The sequence below is a fragment of the Podarcis raffonei genome, chromosome 13 (assembly GCF_027172205.1).
Source record: "Podarcis raffonei isolate rPodRaf1 chromosome 13, rPodRaf1.pri, whole genome shotgun sequence".
NCBI classification, from domain to species: Eukaryota; Metazoa; Chordata; class Lepidosauria; order Squamata; family Lacertidae; genus Podarcis; species Podarcis raffonei.
This window is the reverse complement of record NC_070614.1, coordinates 46,372,311-46,390,885: the sequence shown is the minus strand read 5'-3', so window position 1 is coordinate 46,390,885 and position 18,575 is coordinate 46,372,311. Positions and strand designations below refer to the sequence as shown.

Genomic DNA, 18,575 nt, shown 5'->3' with positions numbered 1-18,575 from the left:
TTTTGGGTAGGATTTGGCATCAAAATCAGGAACCTTTGGGTGCCGGCTGCAATAGGCAACCATTTCCATTAAATTCTGTTTTGTGGAATGGGTCACATTCACACCATGCATTTAAAGCAGTGTTGCGCCTCTTTAAACTCCCATGGCTTCCCCTCAAAGTATCCCAGGAACTGTAGTTTATTAAGGGTTCTTAGAGTTGTTAGGTGTCAGGGACCGTGCTGAGGAGGGCTACAATGAGGAGGCATGGTGGGAGCCGCGGCCTCCCCCTGACCCTGAATCTCCCCAGGAGCAGGAGGACAGTATAGATGTAGAACAGTGGTTTGCAGAGGGGCATAGTTCAGAAGGGAAAAGCTAGGAAAATGGATGAAGAGCAGCTTGGAGAAGAAACACTGGAAGAGAGAGAGTTAACAGATTCACAGTTGTTGGATAGCATCCCCCCGCCCCCATTCTAGGAGAGCTGAGAAAGTTGCCGAACAGAAAGTACAGCGACTACAAGCTCAGGTTGCCAGACGTAGGGGTGACATGGATTGGGAGGGATGGGGGGGTAGCCTTAATTGGAAGCACCGCCATTCTTAGAGGGAAATGTTTGTTATCCCTTGCTGTGATTATTATAGGAATTCAAACTGGTAAGGAGACTCTGCTCTCTTTGTTTTGCTTATCTACTGCCACGCGAGGAAGAAGCCAATTCCTTGAAGCCTGACATTAGGAGACCCCTATTTCCCTTCCGGAGTGGTTTAACAACCAATCTCCTTTCCTAACCCAGGAAGTGAGGGATGAGCCTGTTTGAGAGCTGTTATATAAGGGACTCTATATACTAATGGAAGTCCTCACATTTATCAGTTGTGGATATTTTCTGTTGTAATCTTTGGAAGAATCAGGTCTTCTCTACACATTATCAATATGTACTGGGAGCTTTTTCTGAATGGATATCGTATGTGCTCAACAGAATTAGTGATGGGGAAAGAGTTTTTCAGTTCACATTTCATGATGAGCCAACCTAATTCACACTTTCTGAAATAATGTGAGAACCAAAACATTGCCATTCTTTGAAATTTGCACCTCTTTGAATTTGTTTGTATTGGATCCCTTGCTATTTTGTATTTATTTGGATATCTCAATCTAGTTATCTCTTTTGCCTTTGCTGATTAATAAATTTGGTTTTAAAAAAATAAAGCCGGAGGGAGGTTGCTTTTTAAAATCAACAAAAAAACAATTAACTCATAGTGAGTTCTTTCCTTGAATCTTATGGGATTACTTTCCAGTTTTTCTAAAATTACCAAGTTAAAGAATGGGGCACTTAAAAAAGCTATGTTTTTAATCATGACTGATCGTGCTGCGGTGTCAGGCTGCGTTGTCAGCCAAGAATCAGAGAAATGATAGTTCTTACCAAGCAATTTATTCAACAATTCACAGAGAGGAATGCAGCCTTCCCTAAGAATGGTGTTGCTCCAAATAAAGTCCCAGCCCCCTGCGTCTTCCCTATTCTACATCATCCCTGCATTGGCTAATCTGAGCTTTCTGTCTCTGAGCTCTCTGTTTTACTACCTTCAATGCACGCCTGGTCCTGGGAGAGGGGGTCAGGTATGCTTTCCAAGGACACTGAGTCTGTCAGCTGTCTCTCTCCTGGTGCTTCTTCTTCCTGCTGTTCCTCTTCCAATATTTCCCAGCTTCTGCCCTTTGCAGCGTTTTTTCTAAATACTGTTCTAAATCTATACTGTCCTCCTGTTCTCAGGAAGGTTCAGGAGAAAGGGAGTTGGCCTCCACCATTCCTCCTCAGTCCAGCCCCTGACATGGGGTCATGCATGTCTTGTGGCATGGATCCTGTTTCCCAACGTTGCAAGAAAAGGTGTGGAGGTGCACCCTGAGGGAAGAGTTGAGGCAGGCCTTCAACACTTCTGTTGGGATTCTGTCTTATCCTGGGAGTTGATGGTGTTCTTCAGCTCATCAGAGGAAGGAAGGACATCTAACTCTTCCAAGATAGGCAGAGTCTGGATGCCGTCAATGGCTGTGTCAGCAACCATGCTTTCCTGCGAGTACAGTTCTTGATAGAACTTTCCATGAAGGAGAGTCCACAACCTTCCAAGGGAGTTCATTTCACTGTAGAACAGCTCTTACCCTCAGAAAGTTCCTCCTGGTGTTTAGTTTGAATCTCCTTTCTTGTAACTTGGAGCCATTGGTTTGAGTACTACCAACGAAATACATAGTTTGTACTACCAACCAAATAAGTAGTTTCAACAAACTGCTGGAAAAACCAGTTTTCTGGGTGCAATTCACAATATATTCCAAGCACTTGAACAAAAATGTATTTCAGGTGCATTTGATTTTGCATTTCATTTCATTAATTTACTTTATTCTCCTTTTACTCCAAGGAGTGAAGCAGAAATCCACAAATCACTTCATTAACTTATGGCTGAGTAGGGATATGATCGCAAGTCTCCCCATGCTTAGCTGGACTCTTACCCCTTCAACACACAAATCCACTTTAAACTACATGCCAATAATCATTCTCCTTCAACCAGGCTATATTTAAGCCTGAAACCGTGTGTGTGTGTGCTACTTTACAAAGCAGAAGGGCAGCACTTAGCTGCAAGGTCTAGGAAATGCATTCCATTACTGTGTACATTTTGTCACCTCTCTGTGTGCATTCTAATGTTGATTCATTATATAGATCAATAAATAGTATTAAATTCCAGGGATGGGCAGAAGATATATTAGAATAACTACTGTTAAATCTCTGGTTGATTTGTAGTGGATCAGGAAAAGTTTCTGACTCTCAACTGTCTGAAAATAACACCAGTTAAAAATCTCCTCCACCTTCTAAATCTGGCTACTGAAAAGGCATTATCATAGTTCAATGATATGTTCCACTCATACATGGTGTGTGGTTTGGAGAAAGTCCTGAAAATCAAAAAGAGAGGCCAGGAGAACTACATTTGTCTCCCAAGCCTGAGGTAGCTCACCCCTGCTAAACAAAATGCACCTGTCTTAGGACTATATAGTTCCCTCTTCATCTCAGAGAATGACGTTATGGTCCACTACAGTACATTTAGTTCAACTGTAAGGTATAAGTGCAGGTAAAATCACCACAATTCTTTCTATCATACAAAGTTTCTGGTGATCTTCTCACAAGCGAACAAGAGCTTACATTGAAAAAGTGTAGCTGAAGACAGAATATTGCGGAATTGAACATGAGGGTCATTGGAAAGTTCCAGCTATGTACTGAAGTCAGTGCTTTGCCCACAAAATTAAGCATGATTCACGAGCAGCTTCCGAAGCTTCTGAGTCCCTGAAGCTTTACCCTGACCAAAAATCCCTTGCAAGATGCCCTTGACCAAATCATTTCTCAGTGTATACACGAAAGGACTCAGGAATGGGTTGACTATACTACTCAGTAATGCCGGAACCTTGCGAGCTCCCAAAGCAGATTTCTTAGATGGGATCACATACAGTAAGATGGAGATGCTTACAGCCATTAGGAACAAGGTGAGATGAGAGGCGCATGTGTTGAAGGCCTTCTTCCTCCCAGTGCCAGTGGGTATGGCCAAAATGGTGGAGACAATGTACACATAGGAGATGAGAGTTAGAACCAAGGAGCAGAGGATGACCATTGTTGACAGCAGAAAAGTGATTATCTGTATCAAGCCTATATCGGTACAGGATAGTTTCAGTAGAGGCTCACTGTCACAGAAGAAGTGGTCAATGACATGGGACTTGCAATAGGAGAACTTGGTGATCATGATGGTTGGATAGAGGACAGAGATGAACCCACCCAGCCAGCAGACCAATACCAATTGGACACAAACCTGGCCATTCATAATGATGGGGTAACGTAATGGGTTGCATATGGCCACGTAACGGTCATAGGACATGGACGTCAAGAGGAAGTACTCCACTGTGGCCAAAAAGAAATAGAAGTAGGATTGGGCCATGCAGCTAGCAAAAGAAATGGTCTTGGCTCCAGAAAGAAGGCCCCTTAGCAAGCTCGGAACAGTCACAGTCGAAAAAGCAAGGTCCAGGATGGAGAGGTTTCCAAGGAAGAAGTACATGGGTGTATGGAGGCTGCTGTTGGTGGAGGTAATGAACAGAACGACCATGTTACCCAACAGTGTCAAGATGTACACAGCTATGAGAACTGTTGCCAACAGAATCTCTGCTTCACGTTGCATCAGAAAACCTATCAGGATGAAGTCTTCATATCCGGTGTGGTTTCCCATCTCTAATCTTGCAAAACAAAACAAAACACACAAACAAACAAACACAAAGAGAATTTGCCTCCATAAATTGGCATGCAATAGAATTAATTTCTAGCACAGGTTTGAGTTTCAAAGAGTTGGAAGGGACCTCAGAAATCTTGTAGACCAACTCCCTGCTGATGTAGGCTATGTGTTGCTACACCATCCCTGAAAGGCTTCCATCCAGCATCTGCCTAAAAGTTTCTAATGAAATCTGGGAGCCCATGGAATCATATACAGATTCGGCTGCCTAAATTTCAAATACAGTTTTAAGGATTGTATATCAGCATTGAAAACTGTACTTCTTCTTCCTCCCTCCTCATCCCCCATCTACAACCACAACCTGATGATCTACAGCAGGGGTGTGCAGATTTCTGACTTGTCAGATCTATTTTGGATGATGATGATGATGAACTATAATCCTAAGATCTACCAAGCAGAACCAGGTGGAAAAGACTTCCAAATAGACTGAGAGACCTTGGTGCCTCTGAGTGGAACTGAGCTAAACTGAGAAGTACTCTCTTGGTTAGCTTTCTTCATTTCCACAGTCCAATTCAGCAGAAGAAGCAATTTTGTTGCTCTCAATGCCCAATGATTGGGAGTTTGAAACCCTTTCTGGTCTACTGCAAATCAGCTACACAACTCCCAGTAGCTCCTGATCAACCTTATTTTAGGGTTGCCATATTTTAAATAGTGAAAATCCAGACAGAAAAGTTGTTGAGCCATTTTTATGGGAAATCAGCAAAAATGACACTGTTGACATGGGTTGCTATACATCCAGATTTTGCCATATATTTCTGCCAATTTCCACCCAGACAATGCTACCAACTACAATATTCCATATATGTCCAGGGAATTTCAGACACGTGGCACCCCTACTGATCTACAGCATTTGTTCACTGATTGTGGTTTTAAAACTGTAAGACAATTGACCCAAGAGGCTTAGAGAGGACAACAGGAGGAGGGGACTGTGGCATATAATCCAAACTTTACAAAGTGACTTCTGATTTGTCCTGAAAACAAAGTAATACCCTTTTTGTGCACATTCTTTCCCATTATCAACATGTTTGTACACTTTTTTTTGTTTAGTAGAACCCTCCAGATTATTCACACAAGAAAGACTAGCCTCATCCTACAATATAAATGGAAGGCAACAGTGAAAAACGGCTGTGTAAAAATACTCACTTTAGCATATGAACAAGATGCAGTGTGATGTTCCTTTTAGTTCCATTTCATTTAATGAGAGACCCTAGGTGCTCTTCTTCTTTGCTGTATCCATCTAGTGGTGAATGACCATCTATCCTCTTTTTAATTGTCTAACAGCACATTCGTAAGACTCAGAAGTAAGTCCCCCTGAGTTCGAAATGACTTTGCTGAATCACTACATTGAAAGGAAGGAACCTCAAAGGTCATTTGGTCTTCAGCCCTTGTGGCTGAAGTGTCACACTTCCCACAAACCACTTCATGTAGTATTAGCTTAATCTACCATTAGCTTAATCCATTTTGGAAGCATATAGAAATGGAAATATTGTTGTTCCAGGAAAACAACTGAGACAGCATGAAACGGTCAGTCCGCACTTTCCCTTCTTACTAGTGTTTTAAGCATGAATTTTTGGGAGCTTAAATGAACATCCTCTTCAATAAGAGATCACAACATTTGGGGGTGTTTTCCTCCTAAAATACAAATGCTGTTTGTGTGGAGTTGATTGATAGAAAATGTATAGGCAGAATGGATTGGAAGGAAAGGGAATGAGACAGAAAAAGGTCCACTTACTGACAGGAGAGACATTATTCCAAAAGTATTTAAAGGAAAAATGGGAAGTGAGGTGAGTCCACAAGTTGAACAAGAAGTCAATGTTCAATTTGTACTCTACAGGAAAATCTGAAGCTTTTTCTCACCCAAAATCTCATCCCTCCTCCCCTTCTGCAGCCTACTTTCTCAATCCGTTGTGTGTTCACTTTCCTAAGATGATTCTATTCATCTTCTCTAGGGATGCAATCAGAAGAACATTCCAAGGCAAGGCTTACTTGTTAACAGGAAGCTAAGGGAGTCCATTATTTGTCACCCTACAAGGTGAAGCACATCTACCACCGAATTTAATGAGACTTCAGGACAGAAGTTCAGTGGTAGGGCACATATTGTGCACGCTGAAGGTCCCAGGTTTTGCCCCTTGGGATCTCCTGACAGGGCTGGCATTAGAGTTATGGTTGCATTGGAGCAAGGAGAAAACCTCTTTCTGAAGCTTTGGGAATCTTTTTCCAATCGCTGTGGACAGTACTGAGCCAGATGGACCAAGGATCTGACTTGGTGAAAGGCAGTTCCCTATATTTCTATGCTTTTTAGCAAATCTGTATATTTTCCAGTCATCATGCCAAGGCTTGCATCTACATGGTTCCCGCACTGTGTCTATACATAACAAAAATTCTGAATTTTATTATTTCCTTTCTTATGCGTACATTCTGCCTTTCTTCCATCATGGAATCCAAGGTGGCGTGTGCATATAGTTCTCAAGTGGTAATCCATCTAACCACTGACCAGACACTACTTAGTTTCAGTGGTGGCATCATGTGCCTTCATATGGTATTGACCTTGATTTAAAAAACACAAAAACTAGAAAGTTATATACAGCTGCATCAAATCAAAATTCCCATTAGAAGAGGAAGAAGAGTTTGGATTTGATATCCCGCTTTATCACTACCGGAAGGAGTCACAACGCGGCTAACATTCTCCTTTCCCTTCCTCCCCCACAACAAACACTCTGTGAGGTGAGTGGGGCTGAGAGACTTCAGGGAAGTGTGACCAGCCCAAGGTCACCCAGCAGCTGCATGTGGAGGAGCGGAGACGCGAACCCGGTTCCCCAGATTATGAGACTACCGCTCTTAAGCACTACACCACACTGGCTCTCCACACTGGCTTGATGGATCAGTGTTAGAACATTGATCCATCAAGCTCAGTGTTGTCTTCAGTGAGCACCTGTCAGTCAGTGAAGACAATTCTGAACTAGATGGACCAATGACCTGTCTCAGAATAAGACAGCTTCCTGTGTAGCCCATAATCTTGTGGCCTACACTGAGTAGTCCAGGGATGGGGGACCTTTTCAGCCCAAAGGTCACATGCAATGCTGGGCAACCCTCTCAGGGCCACATACCAATGATGCGTCAGCTAAGAGTTTTAAGTGGATGGAGCCATGAATGTTAATTTTACCACTGTACACACAGACACCTCCATCCTACATCCAGTTTAGCAAGAGACTTTATCAGGGTTCAGGGATACATTGTAGCTGGGGGGAAACACTCAAGAAGGTTGTGAAGCAGGATTGGTTAGGGGGGTGGCCTGAAAATAGTCCTAAGGGCCAGAAAGGGACATGAAGCGCTGCTGTCAGTCATTGGGCCTGAGGTTCACCATCCCTGGACTCTGCCTCAGCAACAATACTCTTTTGTTGTTCTGCGATTTCCCTCCCTCATATCCTTATGAAACAATCTAAAAACCACTTGTCACACCAGTGAGCTCCAGAAGTTTAGTATTTTGTGGGAAAGTATTTTATCCGGTATGTTCTAAATCTGCTACCAGCCAATAAAAGGTGACCTACGGTGTTATAGCAGTGTCCTTGCCCAGGAGAAGCCCAGTCATGGTCAGTTCATTTATATTAGGGATAGAGAACTGGTGACCCCCAAAATGTTGCTCCCGCAATCCCTGACCACTGGGTCAAACCGGCTGGTACTGATGAGAGCTCATGTCCAGCAATGTAAGCAGGTCCACACGTTCAGCTTCCTTAATTTATATACCTCATTTCACACATGCATCATGGTCAAAGTGTTTTGTTTTGTTTTTTTAATAAAAAATAGAGAATTTAACTTCATCTGCTATTGCCTTTCCTCCTTTTAATCACAGTGATTACACACTTACTCCCAAGCAAAACTGGATGTTGTTTCATTTCATTTCATTCTCTCCTTGATCCTCTAAGTCACCTCCAAACTTGTTGAAAAGGGCCTTTTTTCCCTCCATGGATCTCAAATTTGTGGAGTACAGTGGTACCTTGGGTCACAGATGCTTCAGGTTACAGACTCCGCTAACCCCAGAAATAGTACCTTGGGTTAAGAACTTTGCTTCAGGATGAGAACAGAAATTTTGGGGTGGTGGCAGCAGCAGGAGGCCCCATTAGCTAAAGTGGTACCTCAGGTTAAGAACAGTTTCAGGTTAAGAATGGACCTCCAGAACGAATTAAGTTCTTAACCCGAGGTACCACTGTAATCAACACCTTGTATTGCCTCAACACATCTTTCAGTTCCTGCTTCACAGTGTCATTTTTCAATGTTTCCTCAGCACCCTAACCCAGAAGAAGCCTGATTGTAGTCAGTTTATTCATATCAGGGACAGGGAACATGTGGCCCTCTAAATGTTGCTCCCACAATCCCTGACCACTGAGGCCTTATTGACCATCACTGATGAGAATTTGTGCCAGGCAATGTCAGCTAGTCCACAAGTTCACCTTTCTCGAGTTACGTACTGCATTTCACACAGATGCACCATGTTTAAAGTGGGGGGTATTTTTAAAAGGAAATAGAGATTTACAAACAATATGAAAGACATTATATATTTTTAATAAATGCATTCCAAATACCATTGTATTTATCCATATACCATCAGCATCTAAAAGCAATCCATTCATACATTGCAAGAGTTGTCATATCTTTGGTCCGTTGTTCAAAGGGGACCATGGTATTATCTTTCCAATCATAGACTCGAAGAGTTGAAAGGGGCCCAAGTCTCATCTAGTCCAAACCCTTGCAATGATCAGTATCAGTTTTTGGCAGAAGTTAGGGCATGGAGAATCCATCTACATTTATATGCTGTCAAACTTCATATAAGAGGTGTATGGTTTAAAATAATAATATCTGAGAATTTTAAATCCCCTCCCAAAATGGTATATATACAGTATTACTTATAAACCTATGTTTTGTATCCTATCACAATTTCAAGTTTTCTTCTTTTTCTTTTTGTCGTTTTTCTTTTCTATTCATTCACTTTATTTTCTCACTGAGAAGTTTCAATAAAGCATAAAAAAATAAAAAATTACACAAATAAAATAGAGAATTTATCTACATCTGCCATTGCCTCTCCTCCCTTTAATCACAGTGACTACACAGTTACTCCCAAACAAAACAACTGGATGTTGTTTTAGCTTCTTCCATTTTCCGCTTGTGCCTATGAATCACCTCCAAACTTACTTAAATGGGCCTTTTCTTTTGCAAGGAGCCCCAAGCTTTTTGAGTGACCAACACCTTGTACTGCCTCAACACATCTTTCAGTGCCTGCTTCACAGTGTCATTTTTCAATGTGAAGATAAATGGGTTCAGAAAGGGGCAGACGATAGTGGTGAGAACGGCAGGCACTTTGTGAACTTCCAAGGTCTCTTTCTGGGAAGGTGTAACATAGATGAAGATGCTGATGCTGCAGGAGATGGAGATTATGGTCAGGTGTGAAGCACAGGTGTTGAAAGCCTTGGCCCGGCCAGTGGTGCTGGAGATGTGCATTACCGCTGAGATGATGAACATGTAGGAAAACAGAGTCACAGTTAATGAGCATATGATGACAACAGCAGACAGAAAAAAGTCCATCAGCTCAATGAAACTGGTATCGCTGCACGACAGTTCCAGCAGTGGACCGCTGTCACAAAAGAAATGATTGATGACGTTGGACCTACAGAATGACAATCTGGTGATCAGGATGGTGGGAAAGAGGACCGAGAGGAATCCACCCAGCCAGGAACCCACCAGCATTTGAATGCACACCTGGCTGTTCATAATGGCATGATACTGCAGGGGTTTGCAGATGGCAGCATATCGGTCAAAGGACATGGAAGTCAAGAGGATGAACTCCACCGTGCCCAGAAAGAAGTAGAAATAGGATTGGGTCATGCAGCCAGCAAAAGAAATGGATTTGTCGTTGGAAAAGAGGTTCCACAGCAACTGTGGGCTGATGGCCGAGGTGAAGAAGATATCTAGGGCAGCAAAGTTGCCAAGGAAGAAATACATTGGGGTGTGGAGCCGGCTATCCACCAACACCACAAAGAGGATGACCATGTTGCCCAGCACGGTCACAACGTAGAGGACCAAAAAGAAGAGGGCGAGAAGGATCTCTTCGTGGCGGTCAATGGAGAAGCCCAGCAAGATGAATTCAGACACGCTCTGGTTCTCCATCAGACTTTCCCCTCGTCACTCTCAGCACATTGTCTTGAAGGAACAGTAGAATGGTGAGAGTCAGAACTTTGAACCCAAAACACAGGTGGTGCTTTACAATCCTTATTCATCTTTCCCACCACACTTTTTAGGCATTTATTTGGGATGGGATATAAATCTACTAAATGACTTTAATCAAATACACAATTTTGACAAACATGAACATTTACTTACTGTAGCAAGCAAAAATCCAGTCATGTCCAATACTGGATTTGTAGGCATGGTTGCAAAGAAGATGCTTCTAGATTCTCAATGTTATTTTGTGTTCTGTCAAGAAACCTGCTGTCTGTCTATCAAACTGGATTTGTAAAATACTCCATTCTTCAACCCTCTTTGATCTCAGCTGTCCATGTTTTCTTAAAAGATGAGCTCTACTGAAAAATCTTCCTCCTGCCATGCTCTGTGGCAAGTAACCCACCCATTTGTAGTTAGAATTGAATTGTTCCCAATGTGTGCAAATGAGAGAGGACAGGTTTGAGGAATCCCATTTAGTAATGCATTGAGAATCTGAAATCGTTAGTGGGGCTCTAGAGAGACAGTCTCCAGGGATATTGTTAGAATAATTCTCTAATACAAAGGTTGATGTGGTAATAATAATAATAATAATAATAATAATAATTTATTATTTATACCCCGCCCATCTGGCTCGGCCTCCCCAGCCACTCTGGGCGGCTTCCATAGAAACCAAAAATACAGTAAAATATCACACGCTAAAAACTTCCCTGAACAGGGCTGCCTTAAGATGTCTTCTGAATGTCAGGTAGTTGTTTATCGCTTTGACATCTGCTGGAAGGGCGTTCCACAGGGCGGGCGCCACTACCGAGAAGGCCCTCTGCCTGGTTCCCTGTAGCTTTGCTTCTCGCAATGAGGGAACCGCCAGAAGGCCCTCGGCGCTGGACCTCAGTGTCCGGGCAGAATGATGGGGGTGGAGACACTCCTTCAGGTATACTGGACCGAGGCCGTTTAGGGCTTTAAAGGTCAGCACCAACACTTTGAATTGTGCTCGGAAACGTACTGGGAGCCAATGTAGGTCTTTCAAGACCGGTGTTATATGGTCTCGGCGGCCGCCACCAGTCACCAGTCTAGCTGCCGCATTCTGGATTAGTTGTAGTTTCCGAGTCACCTTCAAAGGTAGCCCCACGTAGAGCGCATTGCAGTAGTCCAAGCGGGAGATAACCAGAGCATGCACCACTCTGGCGAGACAGTCCGCAGGCAGATAGGGTCTCAGCCTACGTACCAGATGGAGTTGGTAAACAGCTGCCCTGGACACAGATTTGACCTGTGCCTCCATGGACAGCTGTGAGTCCAAAATGACTCCCAGGCTGCGCACCTGGTCCTTCAGGGGCACAGTTACCCCATTCAGGACCAGGGAATCCTCCACACCTGCCCGCCTCCTGTCCCCCAAAAACAGTACTTCTGTCTTGTCAGGATTCAACCTCAATCTGTTAGCCGCCATCCATCCTCCAACCGCCTCCAGACACTCACACAGGACCTTCACCGCCCTCACTGGTTCTGATTTAAAAGAGAGGTAGAGCTGGGTATCATCCGCATACTGATGAACACCCAGCCCAAACCTCCTGATGATCTCTCCCAGCGGCTGCATGTAAATGTTGAAAAGCATGGGGGAGAGGACAGAACCCTGAGGCACCCCACAAGTGAGAGCCCAGGGGTCTGAACACTCATCCCCCACCACCACTTTCTGAACACGGCCCAGGAGGAAGGAGCGGAACCACTGTATGACAGTGCCCCCAGCTCCCAGCCCCTCCAGACGGTCCAGAAGGATGTTATGGTCGATGGTATCAAACGCCGCTGAGAGATCCAGCAGAACTAGGAAACAGCTCTCACCTTTGTCCCTAGCCCGCCGGAGATCATCAACCAGTGCGACCAAGGCAGTTTCAGTCCCATGATGAGGCCTGAATCCCGACTGGAAGGGACTGAAACAGGAATTTCATTTAGTTCTTTTGAACCAGTTCCTTTCTAATGAAATCACCACCATTATCATCATCCTATTCTCCCTTTTACCAATGTACTGTGTTGGAATGAGTGTTCAATTTCAGGTGGAGAGTTCTGGACTCAAAAAAATGTTCTTCTATGAAATGCACTGGGTGGCCTTGGGATAATCACTATGTGTATCTCAGCCGAACTGGGAGCAGGGGGTCAAAGCCTTGCAGCAGTGTCAGACAGAAAGAAGATGAGTTATTCTCTGGCTCAAATCAAGATCCAAGCCAGAGAAGAACTCAGGGGATTATAGTGTTCCAACTTACATTCAAGATGAGTTTTATGAGTTACTGAGAATCATAAGCCAAATGAAGGACTATTCATATCATGTCTCTAATATTTTGCCAGATGAATAGAATGAGAGGTGATGAGAATTCAGTGCTGTGAATCAGTGAAAAGCATAGCAGTCAACTAGATGGAATAAATATCCCAGCATTTGATTGTTGGAGAACTGGACCTGGGAGAAAGGGTTAACTTTCTTTATAAGCACAAGTCACTCTCATTTACAGATGGGAAATGGGAAATATTTACAGCCGAGGGGCTGCTGTGTACTACAAGATGTTTAAAAGTTTCTATGCACTGCTGTTGTTTATTATGGAGGTACTCAAAAGTATGCAGTACCAGCACTTTTTTTCTATTAAAAAGTATTCTTTATAAGTGTGGAACTTACGGGGGGGGGGAGTGGACACAGGTGGCACTGTCGTCTTAACCACTGAGTCTCTTGGGCTTGCTGATCAGCAGTTCAAATCTGCAGAATGGGGTGAGGTCCCATTGCTCTATCCCAGCTTCTGCCAACCTAGAAGTTCAGAAGCATGCCGGTGCAAGTAGATAAATTGGTACTGCTGCAGTGGGAAGGTAAACAGCGTTTCCATGAGCTCTGGCTCTTGTCACAGTGTCCTGTTGCACCAGAAGTGGTTTAGTCATGCTGGCCACATGACCCGGAAAGCTGTCTGTGGACAAATGCCGGCTCCCTCGGCCTGAAAGCGAGATGAACACCGCACCCCATAGTTAAGTTTGACTGGACTTAACTGCCCAGGGGTCCTTTACCTTCTCACTTATTGCAACAACTTCATGCTGAGTGCCAGCACCGTTTTGTTTTTCTAGTAGAAAAGCTCTTATTCTATATGTATGTTTTGAATACCAATAAAGTGTCTTAAATAGCCACATGTGTGCAGACCAGGATATAAAATACCACCAGCACCCCACAAAGAATGCCTATACATGCACCATACAAGATTTGCGCATGCAAACTTTAAATCAGTTCAAATCAACATAAATGTCATTTTGTGAAAGTTAGCAAGAATATCTATGACAGTCTTCCACCTCAAATTCTTCCCTTGAGAGATTCTTCTCCTTTCCCTCTCCCGCTACCTGTAATTCCAGGCCAGCATTTCTTGTACATCAGCAACTGTGCCTGACACACACACAAAGTCACTCATTTTGTGCGTTGACCACAAGGGGACAGTCCTTTTCAGTGTACTCAGTTCACACTTTCAGCTACTCTTCTGGACCATTCAACATGTGTGAATCATGGTCTGGGGCTAAGGTCTGACAGTACACAGTGCTGCAACTATGTTGAAGCTAAGCAAGTCCAGGTCTGGTCAGTGCCTAGATGGGAGACTTCCTGGAAACCATATGAATGCTGAATGGAGTTTAAGACATTTGAGATGTAAAATGCATTTATTAACCTAGAAGTAGAAGTAAATAAATGGAACTGAAAGTGATTCTTGGGTTACATTGAGTAAATCATCTTGCTCTGGGGAAGAAAGAAGAATATACTTGTTTCATAAATAGAAATTAGTCCAACATTGCCTTGAAGGTACTCAGTGAAGGAGCTCCTGTCCTTCCCTGTGGAAATGTAGCAGGACCCCCAAGACCTACATCTGGTCACACCAGCAGCTTCACATCTCACCCGCCACAATTTTGTGAAAGTTCTTCCCAGTCTTTTCCTTTACTTCTTCCTTGAGGAACAGTCCTCTCTTCCTTGCAGCATCTCGAAGGGCTTCCTTGACCTTCTCATTCCGCAGGGTGTAGATGAAGGGGTTGAGTGATGGGGCCACCACACTAGTCAAAAGAGCCACCACTTTGTCCACCTTTTCGGTATAGGTGTGTGTGGTGCGGACATGCATGAAGATGTGGCTGCCGTAGACGATGGTGACCACAACCATGTGGGAGGCGCAAGTGGAGAAGGCCTTGCTTCGACCTTGCACGGAGGGGATCCTCAGAACAGCCAGGGTGATCAAACAATAGGAGATGACAGTCAGAACCAAGGATCCGAGGATGAGCCCCCCAGCCAGAACCAAGTTGATGGTCTCCACCCATTCGGTGTCAGTGCAAGCCAGGTTCACCAAGGGCGTGCGGTCGCAGAAGAAATGGTTGATGACGTTGGAGTCACAGTAGGGTAGACCAGTGACCATGATGAGCGGGCCAAGAATAGTGAAGAAGGCTGCTACCCATGTCCCACAGACCAGCTTAAGGCAGAACTTCCTGGTCATCAGTGCTGGGTAGCGCAAGGGGTTGCACACGGCTTGATAGCGGTCAAAGGACATGACTCCTAAAAGCAAGAACTCAGTAGCCCCGAGGAGAAAGTAGAAGTAACATTGAGTCATGCAACCAGCGAAGGAGATGGTGTGGCTTCCCCAGAGGAACCCGGCCAAAAGCTTAGGCACCGTCACCGTCGTGAACCAAATTTCTGCAAAGGAGAAATTGCGGAGGAAGAAGTACATGGGGCTCTGCAGGCGATGGTCAGACAGAGTGATGCAGATGATGACCGTGTTCCCTGAGAGTGTGATGAGGTAGTTGGTCAACACCAGGAAGAAGAGAAGCAACTGCGTGGAAGGTTCTGTGGGGAAGCCCACCAGGTAGAACTCCCGCACAGCTGAAGAATTGGCATAAGGCATGGATGGATAGTCAACTCTGGTCTTTTCTGCAGGGGCAAAACAAAATTCGCAAATGACATTCAACTCCGGATGGGGGAGAAATCAGATTGCGTTCACATTTAAAGGAGGAATTATTGAATTTGAGTTTCCTGAAACTTTGCCCTTGTACAGTGGTACCTCGGGTTACGTACTTAATTCGTTCTGGAGGTCCGTTCTTAACCTGAAACTGTTCTTAACCTGAAGCACCACTTTAGCTAATGGGGCCTCCTGCTGCCGCCGCGCCGTCGGAGCACGTTTTCTGTTTTCATCCTGAAGCAAAGTTCTTAACCCGAGGTATTATTTCTGGGTTAGCGGAGTCTGTAACCTGAAGCATATGTAACCCGAGGTACAACTGTATATGCCTTTTGGTACACATTACTGGGCTGAAGAATTGCGTTGCAATTTTCAGAGAAGCATGGCTGTGCTTCGAATCACATTTCATTCTAGAAAGTGCACATTGGGCAGGTTTACCTTTAAATGTGAATTGAATGGGTTTCTGCCCCATCCCTTGCTAAGCCCCAGCTCTCTAACTAAGATCTGTTCTACCTTCAAGAGGCTTAGGGTGCTCTGCTTGGTTTTGGGTGCTCACTAACAGTGTCAAGGGAGCCTGATGATTTGGAGGGAGCAGAATCCAAACTGTACATATTTTACACTCTGACTCTAAGTACACCCCTGCAGATGTTCATTCCATTGAAATCAATGGCATTACCTCAACCAAGAGGATAAAAACTTTATAAAAGAATGGCGGTGAAATTATAAGCTATTTAGGAGACCACTGTAAGCAGATGGAAACATTAGCGGGATTTTGATTTCACTTGTTGTGTACCAACTACCATGGATAATTATGGATTGATATAAAAGTTGGAGTATCAAAGAATATGCAATATTAAATGTTTAAAATAGAACCCCATGGAGGGGATGAGGGGAAGTCCTGCGACTCAGAGGAATCTCTGTTTGGATAACTTTGTATTTGTAAAACCAAATAAAAATGTTTTCAAAAAAAAAAAGGAGAACTCAATGGCATTATCCCTAACTGATGATGTGAGGAGCTTCTAGCAGGGCATGTCATTACGACATTCCAATGAAATATATATCACATTGCCCATTATAATCCCTTACCTCAAACCCCTTACCTCAAACAGGTGTGTATTCTACAGCATGGGGCACATATATATATTGTAGAATCTGGGGGGGGGGGGTGTTTTTTGTTTTGCTGTGTTTAAACTACAATTTTATTTGTACAGTCCTGGAGAGCTCTTTGATCAAGTAAATGTGGCTCCTTTTTTTGTCAGTGAGCTAGTAAATGTGTTAGCGCATCGGTAGGCAAACTAAGGCCTGGGGGCCGGATCCGGCTCAATCGCCTTCTACTTTCATCGCACTGTTCCAACACCTGCTGAAAACCTTTGGATTTGTGCAAACCAAAACTGATTTTATGTGCATTTGCACTTAAACTCTGTTGATTTTAGCTGTATTTTGATCCTTTTATTATGTCTATTGTTCTACAAGACTGCTTTTATTGCTATATATATTTTTTAGGATTGTTTTTAGTCATTTTAGTAAACCATATATCTCTTTCTGAGTAAAGACCAAAATACAATTTTGCCTGACAGGACCAAGGTCGCAATATTGTCCTAGCAATCCATCACCATAGTAAGAGTTTTCTTACCATGTTGTAAAGAAAGGATTGAGTGGGAGTAGGTCATTTCAAGATTCCCCATAAACTCCAGGGTTGATCGCCAGCCAGGGTGGATCACACCAGAAGAGCAGGCATGTCCAAAGTCCATTTTGGGGGCTGTCTTTATCCAGCAGTTTATTTATTGGGGTCAAATCCTTTAAAAAGCTCAGCAAGCTCAACAACACTCCGGGAGGGGGGGATCCCCAGAAAAGCTCAATCATAAAAAAGCTCAACAACATTGGGGTAAAATCATAAAAAAGGGTTGGCCCTCATGCATGTTCACTTCATCAAATCTGGCCCTCTTTGAAAAAAAGTTTGGGCACCCCTGTACTAAAGAGACCATAGCATTTCCACATACCTACCCTAGTGCTCACAGCCAAGATGACCCCTCGTAAGCTGTTTTCTCTTCCATCACAGAGGGTGGGTGAGCAAGGTCAGTAGCAAGGTGATGTCTTGACAAAAGAGAAAAGTGATGATGAACTGTGTGCATATGAGAGACACAGGAAGACGGATTAGAATGGGGCTCAGCATCAGCGTCTTAATGCTTCGGTGCGGATCGTTTCCCTGATTTCAGAAGTGTTTAAAGGAAGCAATTCTCTGGGGGCAGAAATCCCAATAGAAAAGTGGCTGTTGAAAAAAAGATGAAGTATGTAAAGCTAATCTAGGATTCATTGGCCCGAGATGTTGACATGATAAACTTTTTGCCTGAATGTGCAGAAGAGCCCTGCATTTAAGTGATCAGAGCCCTTAAGCTACAGTTCCATGAAAATATTAAATATTACATATATAGCTATCCCTTCCTTCAAGGATGCATGGTTTTCTCCCCCCAACTGCATTATATATTCACAACACCCCTGTGAGGTATATTGGATTGAGAGACAATGTGGATTTCATCACGTGTTTTAAGATCAGGTTGGTGTTTGGTTTGGCTAGGAATCCAGCATTTCCTTAGTACAAGCCCATGGTAAATACAATGACCCAGAGGGTATGAAACCAGGACAAAAATTCATGGTGGGCTGCACAGTTTCTTGTGTAGGCTTGAAGATGCTCGAGAACTGGAGTTTTAACTCTGTAACAGAGCTAGGAAGACCACAGTGCCAAGCTCCAGAGAGCTGTGTCCTCCATCACAGTTTCACAGAATTCCATGCAGTCCCAGAGGAAGCGGGTGGCGCTGTGGGTTAAACCACAGAGCCTAGGACTTGCTGATCAGAAGGTCGGCGGTTTGAATGTCCACGACAGGGTGAGCTCCTGTTGCTCAGTCCCTGCTCCTGCCAACCTAGAGTTCGAAAGCACGTCAAAGTGCAAGTAGATAAATAGGTACCGCTCCGGCGGGAAGGTAAACGGCGTTTCCGTGCGCTGCTCTGGTTCGCCAGAAGTGGCTTAGTCATGCTGGCCACATGACCCGGAAGCTGTACTCCAGCTCCCTCAGCCTATAGAACGAGATGAGCGCCGCAACCCCAAAGTCAGCCATGACTGGACCTAATGGTCAGGGGTCCCTTTACCTTTACCTTT

General features: G+C 44.0%; 3 protein-coding genes across 3 annotated transcripts; all 3 read right to left on the bottom strand.

The window, feature by feature from the left end:
- Window positions 1–3,245: 3,245 nt before the first annotated feature.
- On the bottom strand, window positions 3,246–4,214 carry LOC128399084 (olfactory receptor 6J1-like). Its single transcript, XM_053360346.1, has one exon. The coding sequence runs from the start codon at window positions 4,212–4,214 to the stop codon at window positions 3,246–3,248; it is 969 nt and encodes a 322-aa protein (XP_053216321.1).
- Window positions 4,215–9,461: 5,247 nt separating this feature from the next.
- On the bottom strand, window positions 9,462–10,433 carry LOC128399083 (olfactory receptor 6J1-like). Its single transcript, XM_053360345.1, has one exon. The coding sequence runs from the start codon at window positions 10,431–10,433 to the stop codon at window positions 9,462–9,464; it is 972 nt and encodes a 323-aa protein (XP_053216320.1).
- Window positions 10,434–14,197: 3,764 nt separating this feature from the next.
- LOC128399983 (olfactory receptor 6M1-like) lies at window positions 14,198–17,785 on the bottom strand. The gene is made up of 2 exons (XM_053361888.1): window positions 17,426–17,785; window positions 14,198–15,396 (listed from the first exon to the last, which is right to left on the bottom strand). The coding sequence occupies exon 2, from the start codon at window positions 15,368–15,370 to the stop codon at window positions 14,372–14,374; it is 999 nt and encodes a 332-aa protein (XP_053217863.1). The 5' UTR covers window positions 15,371–15,396; window positions 17,426–17,785; the 3' UTR covers window positions 14,198–14,371.
- Window positions 17,786–18,575: the final 790 nt, after the last annotated feature.